General features: G+C 48.5%; 1 protein-coding gene across 2 annotated transcripts in view; it reads left to right on the forward strand.

The window, feature by feature from the left end:
• The window catches only part of ASIC2 (acid sensing ion channel subunit 2), a 401,586-nt gene extending 389,946 nt beyond the window's left edge, over nt 1-11,640 (forward strand). For both annotated transcript variants that reach the window (XM_072356425.1, XM_072356426.1), the window contains exons 4-11: nt 5,135-5,285; nt 5,736-5,792; nt 6,495-6,648; nt 7,145-7,236; nt 7,867-7,946; nt 10,260-10,328; nt 10,472-10,646; nt 11,067-11,640. In XM_072356425.1, the coding sequence (XP_072212526.1) occupies nt 5,135-5,285; nt 5,736-5,792; nt 6,495-6,648; nt 7,145-7,236; nt 7,867-7,946; nt 10,260-10,328; nt 10,472-10,573 (705 nt within the window). In that variant the 3' untranslated portion in view covers nt 10,574-10,646; nt 11,067-11,640. The remainder of the gene's footprint in view (nt 1-5,134; nt 5,286-5,735; nt 5,793-6,494; nt 6,649-7,144; nt 7,237-7,866; nt 7,947-10,259; nt 10,329-10,471; nt 10,647-11,066) is intronic.
• Nucleotides 11,641-11,892: the final 252 nt, after the last annotated feature.

Here is an 11,892-nt window from a genome sequence, read left to right on the forward strand (position 1 = left end):
TGAGGAGCAATGGGGATGGGGAGAGATGGGAAAGGACTCCTTTGGGAAGGAGGTTGGTAAGAGAAACTCTCTGAGCACATCATGAGTTCGTATGGGACAGTGGTCAGGGTGTTCTGTTAACTCTTTGCTTTGTGACAGAGAGAACAGGATTTTATTTTAAAGGTTGGAAAGTCACTTTCTGAAGTTAGAATAGCTCCAGAAAATTCAGCTACCCCCAACACACCCCCCAGCTGGGGCACTTATGTGAGGTTGGCCAATGTGGTCCAACAAGTAGAGCCCACATTGACCAGCAGAATGTGGGGCTGAGGAGGTAGCCAAGGGGGAAGAGACAGAGCTAACTGCCATTTGATTGAAGAGTTAATTGCCATCCCATCCCTGGAGGGTTTCAAGGCTGGATGGAATCCTGGGCAGCCTGACCTGGTGGGGGACAACCATCCTACCGCATGGGGTTGGGTCTTGATGGTCTTTAAGGTCACTTCCAACTAAACCATTTGATGATACTGTGATTTAAAACACAAGCAGAAGGCACAGCTCATTGAGCACGGCAGAAAAACGCTTGGAGCAGCCAACCAATGACTTTGGCTTTGCAAAATCATTCCCAGGGAAAAGGGCACCTGGAGGGGCTCACAAATCACAGCGTGCCCAAATGAATGTTTTCTCCCGCTGACCATTCAAACGCAGGGCTGAGTAACCTTGCCAAGCACCACAGGCTGCTGGAAGGGTTAAGCTCTTGTCAGTCAAGACGATTTTATTGGTGCAAATGGGAAAGAACAGCTGCATGGCACACAGCACACCCCGCCTGTGCAGAGAGGCGATAAATAGAGAAATTCCAGCATCATTAACTGGGAGATGGAGACAGGAACCACAAGCAGCGTGTACGCCGAGCTTTAGAAGTATTTTACAAGTGCTAAAGCTGTCTGGGATTGAAAATCTATTAAGTTGATGCCATTTGATGTCTCATTAAAGAACGTAGGTTTCTGGTTAGTATTTCATTTGCAGCAAAAGCAGACGCACCTTGGCTTGAGGCTGTGAGCTCCAGTGGTGGGTTGGTGGCTCTGGATGTGTCTGGAGCGCGGTGACATCGCGTGGTGCTGAGCCAAAGCAGATGAATGGCAGAGCAGAGCTGCAAACGGGGCTGGAAGCAGCTTCACCACGTTCCCACATTGCATCCGCTTGTCGTAATCCCCTAACAGCAGGAATTGAGGCAATTTAACGAGCACTTAATTAATTAATTAAGTATTAATGAGAGTGAACGCGAGGGGATGCGCGTTTGTCGGCCTCGATTAGGGGCCGACGCTGAACTTCGGCTGTTGGGAAAGTGGAGCAATTGGTGGATCAGTGCCACTGAACCGAGGGCAGGAACTGTCCCTGCTTTGCTTTATTCATGGTTACCATTCACCTTCCAGGGGACGTCGCTCATTGCTGGTGGTGGGGAGCAGCTCAGCACCCTCGGGCAGCTTCTGATCCAGCACCAAATCCCACTGCTTGCTGCAGATGGGGCAAAAATCAGCGTTGTCAAAAAGAGGGGAAAGCAAGGCAGACAGTGAAGGCAGGGTGATGTGATGGCCTCATTATCTTCATTAGCTCTATGGGCTGGAGATCCAGGTTTCTGCAGTACACAACGCGGGCAGCTCCCAGTGCATACGAAGGCTTTGCATGAGTTTGCAGCCCTGCGAATGCACTAATTGCATCAATGAGAGGGTTACAGGGGCTTGCAGGGAAGGATGCTTTTGCAGACAGATTCACCAGTGCATTAACCTCAGAGTTTGCACTATCCCCAGGGCTTGCAGTGCTCACGGGAGCACGGATGGGGCCATGCAATGGGAGAAACTCCAGTTTTTGCTCCATTGCTTTTTGGTACAGGGATCCAGCTGTGGGCTGCACAAGTGTTTGCCCCCTTGCTCCAAGCCTTCCTTTGCAAAAGCACAGCATGGCTGTGGGGCAGAGTGAGCCCCTCTCTAAGGATCACAGGGAACATTTCTGAGGATGGACCCTGCCTGGGAGCAGCAGAGAGTTGAGTTCCCTAGGGATGCTCCTGCCCCCTCCAGAGAGGTCCCACACCCACGTGCAGTGCTGATCAGTCAAGGATTCACTTCTGATTACAAATTACAGAGCACAAGGGAAGCAACGTGCATCTGAAGCTGTAATTACAATGGAAGCTCCACTAATAGTCTTTGATGAGTCCCTCTGAGAGGGAAAAGTTCATTGACTTGCACAAGGGAGGGGAGTCTTAACACTGAGAGCAAAAAATTGAAGGTATGGTGGCACGTGGTTCTGTGTGTTGGGAAGCCTGAAAGGAGTGAACTGTTGGGCAAAGCAAATGGAACCCTGTGACTGGAGGGAGAAGCAAGCCGGCTTTGCTTCACTGCATGGGGTCTGTGCTAATGCAGGTCATGGGTGGGTAGTGCTCGTGGTCCTGGCTCTGGAACAAGACCTAACTCTGTTAATGAAGCTGGCTTTAATTAAGCATTCAGCCCGTGCACCTCCTGCAGACGCAGTGCTGGTTCACAAACACCGTGGCTCACATCCAACGCTGGCTGAGCAAACGCTGTGTAAGCTCGGTGTCTGCTGGTGACTCCATCATCTCCTGCTCCTGTCACCTACATTTTCAGAGTAAAATTTAAAAGGGCTTAAAAGATTTGTGTAGAGCGGTGCTCGGAAGAGAGCTGATTCCATCTGAGCCTGTGATTATTTATTCTCCTTTATCATACAACGTGCAACATATGGGCCCCTTTCTCCGCCGCGGATGACTAAATGATGGCATCTGGTACTCTATTATGCTGCAAGTGTAAAGCAAATGAGAAAAGATCCTCTTCAAACAACACTTTGCTATTGTTGCAGAGACGCTTCTCAGTATTTTCATTCAAAGGTGTTGTTGCTTTGCAGACTTCCAACACCACCCAGTTCAGAGCCAGCCTTGCTTCTTGGAGATGCTGCAATGCCTGGGAGCTGCTTTTATTCTCAGTTCTTCTGCTGGTTCCACAGATGGGAACAGCCTTCACCAGCTGCACCTTTGCACCTGGGAGCTGTCTGGGGGCTCAGATGGGACCTGCAGGGTTGTTGTGCTGAGCTGCTCTCACTGCTGTTGCCCTGAAGTGAGCAGCAATGTGGATTCGGGTGGATGATTTGGGGAGCCCATGCTGCAAAGTTGTTTGTTTTTTCAGCAGCACTTGAATAGCAGCATCAATGCTCACAGGAGCAGGGGAAGGGAGCTGGTGACTCTGTGCTGGCCTGGCAGCCAGAGCCTAAAAGGGTTCTCCGTTACACCAACCCCTTCACCTTCATTCTGAGCTTTTCTAGGGTCTCTCCTTGGTCCCATGCAAAGAAAGACCTAGAACTGCCATTTTATCATGGCTGGGACCCTTGGCTTGACTGGGAGATGGATGTGCTGCAGAGCTACCTTGAGCACAGTTTCTGCTGGTCCTGCAAACCTGCAGCAGGTTAGAGACTGAAACTGGAGGTCCCAAGGCCACAAGTGGGGTCCTGGGCAGCCTGAGCTGGTGGGGGGGCACCCAGCCCATGGCAGAGTGTGGGACTAGATGGGTTTTAAGATCTCTTCTAACCCAACCATGCAATGATTCCATGGTTCTGCAATCCTGTGGTCTCTTCCAATACAGCCACTCTGGGTTCAACGATCCCATGATTCTGCCATCTTTAAGATCCCTTCCAACCCAACTATGCCAGGATTTCACAGTCCTGTGGCCTTTGAGCTCCCTTCCAACCCAAACCATTCTGTGATTCTTCTCTCTTTCTCCTACATCTCCAGAAGACCCCCAGATAACCCCAAAGGAAGCACCTCACACTCAGCCCCTGGGTCCTCGGCTCATAGTCCATCACCATATGTTTACGTGTTTATTTTAGAGCATGATTAATGTTACTACATATTTAAACGAATGTTTCTCTTCAGCCAACGTGCTCTGCCAGCACAATGCGTTCAGTGTTTCAAGCAAAGCATGGCAATTTGGATGCTGCTTTAAAACACAGAGAAGGAGGGGTTAGGGAAGTGCTATTTTCTGCTCTCTAGCAAAAAACTCTTGCAGAGCATTTAGTGAAGATAAAAAGGAAAGCCTGCCAAGCTTCAGACAGAAGGCAAACAAGGTAGATTTGGCCGTGGGGGCCAGAGAGTGACTGTTTTTCCTCCAGCATGTTCTAGGCTTGCAATTAAGGTTTCTGTGGTGGATTGAGGCATTCTGCTTTTCTTATCTTTGCATTTATGCTAAATAAAGTGGTAACAACAGGAGGGTTTGCACTGCACTACTGCTGAGCAGCCCCGGTTACTTCGTGCAAGGTGATGTGCAAAGATGGGTCGTCTGCAGCATGGGTGCAAGGGAATTTGGTGGCTGAGGTCACTGTATCTTGCTGCAGAGGTGTTTGGAAAGGGCACCACTGACTTGTCCCCTTCTCGAAGCTGGTGCTGCTGTCCAAGGGCATTTTGAGTCAGTGGGAGAAGAGCCTATGTGAGGAAGGGAGCAGTGCAGACTCAGGTTTGCTCACGCCACAACAGCCACGTTTCCTTTGCTGGAATTTTGCTGTTTCTTTATCTGCTCCTTAATGTCACCAGCACTGTCTGCATTGTCCCCATGAGATCAGCATAAGGCTGAGCCAGGAGCTGTCACACACCGGTGCTGATTACCCTGTGTTTGTTCTCACCAAATTGGAGCCAATTTGCAAGTAACAGCCTCCCCAGCAGTCCCTGCACGAGCAGCATTTTCCCTACGGTGCAAGAGAAAGGACCCAGTGCTCCTTTAAAGTTAGTCCTGCAGAATGCCTGGTGCTGCACATCCCCTGTGCACTATCCTGCTGGGTGTGCACTATTCTGCTGGGCTCTGCTGTTGAGCTGAAGGGGAGCTCTGCAGCACAAGGGCTTGTTTTATAGTAAAAAGAGTGAGGATGGGTATAAGAAATGGCTTAGTGCAATTGCTTAATGTAATTTCCAAGATTATAATAGGGTTGGACCACTAGGCATCACCTGAGCAGGCTTGGGAACTGGATTTGGGAGTGACTCGTGTTGGAGTTTTTGGGGTTGGGCTGGACTAGTTGCTCCCTTCCCCAACCAGCGTGGCCCTTTTCCTTCCTATCAGTGATGGGGAGGAGATGTTGCATCCCCTGACACCCCCTCCTCCCTCTCTTGCAGCTGACCTACCTGCCTCCGCCGTGGGGTGAATGTCGTTCGTCAGACATGGGCTTAGACTTCTTTCCCGTTTACAGCATCACAGCTTGCAGGATCGACTGCGAGACGCGGTATATCGTGGAAAACTGCAACTGCAAAATGGTTCACATGCCAGGTCAGTGCTCCCCTCCCTCCACCCAGCCTACACCAGCCAAGGGACCTGGGACTAGAGGAGCTGGGATTATCTTGTCCTAAAGGGAGGAGGATGCTACAAACGGTTGCAAAATGCCCTGAAATAGGGGCAGGACTGGCAGAGGGACATGGTTCTGGTAACACCTCTTTGTCCCTGGGTTAGCACCCTTGGGTGATGTTTGATGTGATTCTCTGATTTGGAAGAAAAGGCCCCCAGAGCCAGCAGAGGTGGGATGGGGGGATGGGTGCTGCAATCTCTCCACTGCCCGTACCATCCTTGGCTTTGTTTGCAGATGTCAAGTAAGTGGTGACATTCACATCCCCATACTGCTCTCAGCTCATTCTGGGACTGAAAATGGGGACAGGACAGGGCTAAAAAACTTCCATCTCACCAGTCCCTAGCAACAATGGTGGATATGTGCTTTCCCTGCAGGGGATGCTCCCTTCTGTACCCCGGAGCAGTACAAGGAATGTGCAGAGCCTGCGCTTGGTGAGTACCAGCAGATGTCTCTGGGTGTCACGGGTGTTTCGTGGTGAAGGGACTTCCTGTGTCCTTCTGGATGGGGTCATTAGGAGCAGCTGCAGCTCAGCAATGGCTTTTGATAAGACCTGAATGTTGGGGAGGGCAGGATATTCCCTAGGATAAAGGTTCCTCTGTCCTATGGTGGGTACATGGTTCCATCCAGGCAGCAAAAGTCAGGATAACAAGTTCCCTAAGATATGTAAGAGGGGTTCACCTCTAGGTTTGGGCTTGGATTTGGAGTTGGATTTGAGTTTGGATTTGGGTGTGGGATTGGATTTGCATTTGGGTTTGGGTTTGAGTTTGGATTTGAAGTTGAGTTTGAAGTTGAGAGGGAGCAACCCGTTCTAGTTTGGGATTTAGGAGACTCCAAGTTTGAGTGCTGTTGGCAGGATCAGATGCATGCAAAGGGTTGGCATGTTACCAGCATCAAATGAGTTACAACCCCAGGCAGATGCTGGTAACAGAGCATGGCCTCCAGCGAAGAGCCTGTCTTCAATGCTACGAATGGCCATGTAATAACATGGAAGAGAAATGGCCAGGACTGCATTTCTTGCAGCTCTTCTCATTTGAGATCTGACTGCTTGGCTCTTCTCTGGGCTGTGTGACCTCTGGATCCACATCTGCTGCGTGTCTCCAACTCTTGAGATCAAACTTTGTCACCTTCTCCAGGTTTGCTTGCTGAAAAAGACAGCAATTACTGCATCTGCAGGACACCCTGTAACCTGACCAGGTACAACAAAGAGCTCTCTATGGTCAAGATCCCCAGCAAGACTTCGGCCAAGTACCTGGAGAAGAAGTTCAACAAATCAGAAAAATATATCTCGTGAGTGTTGCAGAAAACAAATCTCCTCCATTTGGAAGGGGGGAATGAAAAGTAAAGATCTGTTGGCCATTTAAACCACCAGCGCTTAGACCTTGCCAATATGAGCATATGTCCTCCATGGGGGATTAGGGTGAGCCCTCTAAGAGATGAGGTGTGGGTTGGCTTTCATCCCAGGAGGGCTTTTTCAAGACAGCTTGGTCATCTTCCAGCCCTGGGTCACGTTGTTGTCCATATGGAGACAGCAAGATTTATTCCTTATTAATCATCATTCAGACTTCTGCTCTTACCATAAAAGTGAGATCCAGAACTCACATCCTGAGCAGAGATCTTGGAGAGAAGTTCTCCAGCTTGTGCTGAGGCTCCCATAATGTGGCCTTGGCCTCCACGTGTCTATAGGTCACCAGAATGGGGGGGGGGAAAGCCCCCAAATCCCCTTATCTTTTCCTTGTCTCCTTGTGGTGGCTGATGGGCTGGTGCTGTTGTCCTCTTTCTGCAGAGAAAATATTCTTGTCTTGGACATATTTTTTGAAGCACTCAACTATGAGACGATTGAGCAGAAGAAAGCCTATGAAGTGGCAGCCTTACTTGGTAAGGAGGTGTATTATCAGGTCTGCGTGAGCTGGGTTTATTTATGGGACAGGCAGATGCCACAAGTGAGTGCATCCTGTGAAATCCCAGCAAAATCCAACCACATTTCTGGCCACCACACTTTCAACCCCTTCTCTTCTTTTCCTTCTGACACCAAGCTGGGGAGTGACCCAGGGGCCAAGATCAGAGGGACCACAGCTAATCCCTGTATCACCCATAAGAGGTTAATGTGAGCTTCTCTGTCTTTGCTGGATACCAGAGCCCTGATATTTGGGTTGAGCAAGCAATGGATGCTCTCAGTGGTGCTCCTCATGCTAGAAGGCAGTGTATGGAGAAAGTCATCTCTTAAAACCTTATACCCATCACCTCTTACCTGTTCCAAATCCATCTTAATCTCCAACAGAGCCAGCCAGTACCCCAAGCTCTTTGCCTTTGGGTGCTGCCCTGCAGCTCAATGGGGAAGGTCAAGGGGCTGAGCGTCAAATTGGTTCAAGGTTTGTGGGTGATGGCTAAAGATTTAAGTGCTTGAAACCCATCAGGTTGGGCAGGCAGTAGAGGTGTTGGGTTGAGGAAGAGGCTGGTGATGAGGCTGCTCTGATAAAACCATTGGCGTGTTGTTCTCTCTCCTAGGTGACATTGGAGGCCAGATGGGGCTATTTATTGGTGCTAGTATCCTCACTATACTAGAGCTCTTTGATTATATATACGAGGTAAGTGCCTTGTCTTTGCCTCATTCCTGGCAGGGGGTGGGCTTGAAAGCCTTGATGCCAGCTGGGACCATTGCAGATCACAACCCTGCATGCCCAACGTGCTCAACTAATGCTATAATTAATTATAAGTGACTATAATATATGAATTATAAACTAATTACACCATATAATTCAACTCCAGTTGACCTCAAGCCAAACAAACCCTTCCTGGATCATCCTCTCCTCCAGGATCTCATTTCCCACTCTTTTTCACCATGGGTTAATGTTGGGGGGTCAGGTTCATGGCTTTTGATTGTGAAAGGGGAAACTGAGCAGCAGTAGGGGTTGTGGTTGCAGCAAACCTCTGGGATTTAGCTCCCTGTTTGCAATGAGATGACCCCAAGAACCCAAACATGCAGGCCCCATTTTATAGCAGGAAAGAATGAGTTTATGGTATAGTTACAAGTGGGATGTGACACCTATGGGGAGAGGCAGTTCCCAGCAGATCCGTCACTTCCCATCCCAAGGTTTACATGCTGTATTTTTAGCCTCCCTGCACCCAAATCTGCAATAACTTGGACCTCCGTCATCCAGCTCCTTGTCATGATGGCACCAGGCATTTTAAATCCTATGGGATTTTGTATTTAGAGGTTGTTTGTGGGAGTTGCATCAGTGTGTGATGAGCCAGCTGGGTGCACGGGGATGTTGGCTGCTTCAGTCTTGTTGGAACATCCTTAAAGAAACCTCTTCAATTTTATTAAGGTCTAGATGCTGGCTTTGCATTTTAAGGCATTCCTTCCCCATCACAGCTCCTTCTGGGTGGCTGTTAGCACATGGTGGCATTGTCCTGCAGTCAAATAGACTGAAAATTACAAGCATAAAGCTAATAATGGCTTGGGTGTGCAAACAGAGCCGGGTGCCTTGGTTTATATCTCAGTTTGAATTCACACCGTATTTCATTAAAAATCTCCTATTCTCAGCTATCTTGGGCTCCTTTCATAAGAAGGTAATAAGAAACCTTGCCAAGTCTGGATTTTTTTTTTTCTTCTCTTTTTCTTTGCTTTGTTTGATATCTGCTCATAGGGCTTGTCTAATAGATTCCTCATGCTGTAGTTTTTCTTTTCCCTTCGTTCATTCTTTTTCTGGGGGGCAAAAGTGGCTTATTAGAGTACCCCATCTCCTGCTGGGTTGCACAGAGAGTTCACCTCCATGGTCGTGATGGATCTTTGACCCACTCTGGGCGGGGAGAGCAGGAATAAAATGCTTTGAATAGCTCTAATCAACTTCAGCAAGGCAGGGCTCAAAGCACCTTAAACTCATTGCATTCTCAACCAAAGCATTTGCAGACTCTCTGAGATTGCCAGCAAACGGATGAGCCTGTTGTTTTCTATTAGCTTACCCAAAATTGAAAGGAAATGTTGAACTTAGAAATGACTTTTCACATCGGTCACACTTCTCAGCCCTGGACCAGGGTAGAATGTGCAGCCAGTCCTGCATCCCACCAAGCATCTCCTGCTGGTATCAGCCATGCTTCCTTAGGAACTGACCCAATTGCTCACACTTTTAGCTCACTCCTTTGGGTTGTTGGGTTTTTTTTTCCCTCCCCATGGAAGGTCTTCAGTAAAAAAAGTGCACTCCCTTCTCATCTTTTGTGGGATTTGCCTTGAAAATCAAATCAGCTTTTCAGCAGCAGCTCCTGAGGAGCCATTGGCTGCAAGGGGAAGCTGTGTTCGCGTAGCTGACATTTTCAATAAGCTCCCAAATAAGTATTTCTCAATGGAGGTTTGGGAGCATTTTGTTGTTTCACTTGCTAAAAAAAAAATTCAGGTTTGACATATGGGTTGGTTTTCTCTGAGAGATTTTCTCCTTCCTTCCCATTGAGTTTGGGTCTTCCAAGCCCAGCATCCCTTCCAGCTCTGGAGGTGGCCACAGCTTGCACCATGCTTTTAGGTATTGTACTGAATATGGTTTAGTGGGGGAATATTGGTGGTAGGTGGATGGTTGGACTGGATGTTCTTGGAAGTCTTTTCCAACCGTGGTGATTCTATGGTGACAAGGGGTTGATCAGCTCAAGGGAGGGTTGGCCAGCCCAGTGAGGTGGAGTCACTGCCCCTAGAGGTGATCGGGATATGTTTAGATGTATTTTAGAGCATGGTCCGTTGGTGATGGGTGGATGGATGGACTGGATGGTCATGGAGGTCTTTTCCAGCCTTGGTGATTCTATGATCCCATGCCTTGCCGATGTCAGAAGGCACCATGCTCACCTCCTCCTGCCCAGCTTAGAATCATAGAATCACAGAATTCTATGATTAACCAACCCTCCCTCTTTTGCAGCTGATCAAGGAGAAATTATTAGACCTACTTGGGAAGGAGGAAGAGGAAGGGAGCCATGATGAAAACGTGGTAAGGAGCCCCATCACTGCGTTATTTCCCAAGGATTGATCGTGCTTCCATAGCAAAGGAATTAGCGGTGCCAACCAGGAGAGGCAGTGGGGTGGAGAAAGCAGCCCCCCCGGGGTTAACCCCGTCCCGTTTCTCCATCGTAGAGCACTTGTGACCCCATGCCAAACCATTCGGAAACCATCAGCCACACTGTGAACGTGCCACTGCAGGCTACCCTGGGAACACTGGAGGAGATCGCCTGCTGACACCGCCCGACCTCTGCACAGTGCCAACACCTAAGGAAGGGAAACTGCACGGGAAAGCAGGGACCGAGCTCAGGTTTGCAACGGGGGCAAAAAAAAAATAATAATAATAAAAAAATAAATTTAAAAAATAAAAATTTAAAAATAAAAATTAAAAATAAAAAATAAAAAAAAAAAACAGGAAGAAAATCGCTATGCATTAAAAAAATAATAATAAATATATATATATATTATATATATACTCTTGCCAAAACCAAGCGAAAGGCGCCTTGGACTTGAGTTGTGTTGTCCTTTCCTCTTGGGGGGGGAGGTTTGTCTCCAAGCTGTGAAGGCAGCAGCTCCTTTTTGAACTGTGCAAAACACAGAGACCAGCATCACAAACACAGAGAAGCCCCGCCACCTCACATACTGCCAAATGTACAAAGCACTTGCATGCCAGTTCTTTTTACGGCGATATCTCCCTAGCTGTCTTTATAAGCTCTGTTCCTCTTTACAGTCTCTGATTTTCACTACAAGAAGGAACTCGCGGGCCCAGCCATCCCCTGAAATCACCATTACTAACGTCGTAGGCTGAATTAGAATAAAGAAACAAAAAGTCGCAGCTCTTGGATTCTTCTTACGTTCTTGTCCTTCGTTGTCAGTCTGTGATGAATCTTAAGCTAAGCCAGGTCCACCGAGGCCGGGCCACCTCAGCGCTGCCCAACACCCCCAGGTGAGCATCCCTGCGGAGGGGCCGGACCGGGTGGCTCTCGGTGGATCATCCCCACCCGGCTGCTGTGTTGTGCTCCTCCATCTGCAGTGCCTGGACAGTCCATGGTGGATGAGGGGGGGTGGGGAGGGGAGATAGGGGTGGGCACAGGGTGGTGGGTTTTCTGAAGTTTTCTTTTTGATTTTTTTTTTTTTTTTTTTTTAAATTTTTGTGTGCGTGTGCGTGTTTAATTTTATTTTTATTTTTATTATTATTATTATTATTTTAATTTTGTTTTCTTTTGGTTTCATTTCTGTTACTGGATTCTGTGCTTTCTCTTCGTTCTCATGACTGATATTAAAGCTGGTCTTGTGGAAATGGCCGGGCTGTGTCATTTCTGCCTTGCCCTCACCCTAAGCTGAAGCTCCCAGTGCAGTCTGGATGAGGGGCAGGCGCTCCCTCACCCCTTCCCTCTCCATCTTAGTACATGGTGGGCACAGTGGGACAGCCCTCTTGTTCCATGCTACATCCCCATCTGCACTGGCTGTGCCTCTTGGAGTCTTGTGTATCGCTGGCCAAGAGGTGGAAGGGAACTGGGTCAAAACAATGTCTTTCTCCCCTCAAAAAAGAGAGA

This window comes from Excalfactoria chinensis, chromosome 24, assembly GCF_039878825.1.
Source record: "Excalfactoria chinensis isolate bCotChi1 chromosome 24, bCotChi1.hap2, whole genome shotgun sequence".
Taxonomy (NCBI): Eukaryota; Metazoa; Chordata; class Aves; order Galliformes; family Phasianidae; genus Excalfactoria; species Excalfactoria chinensis.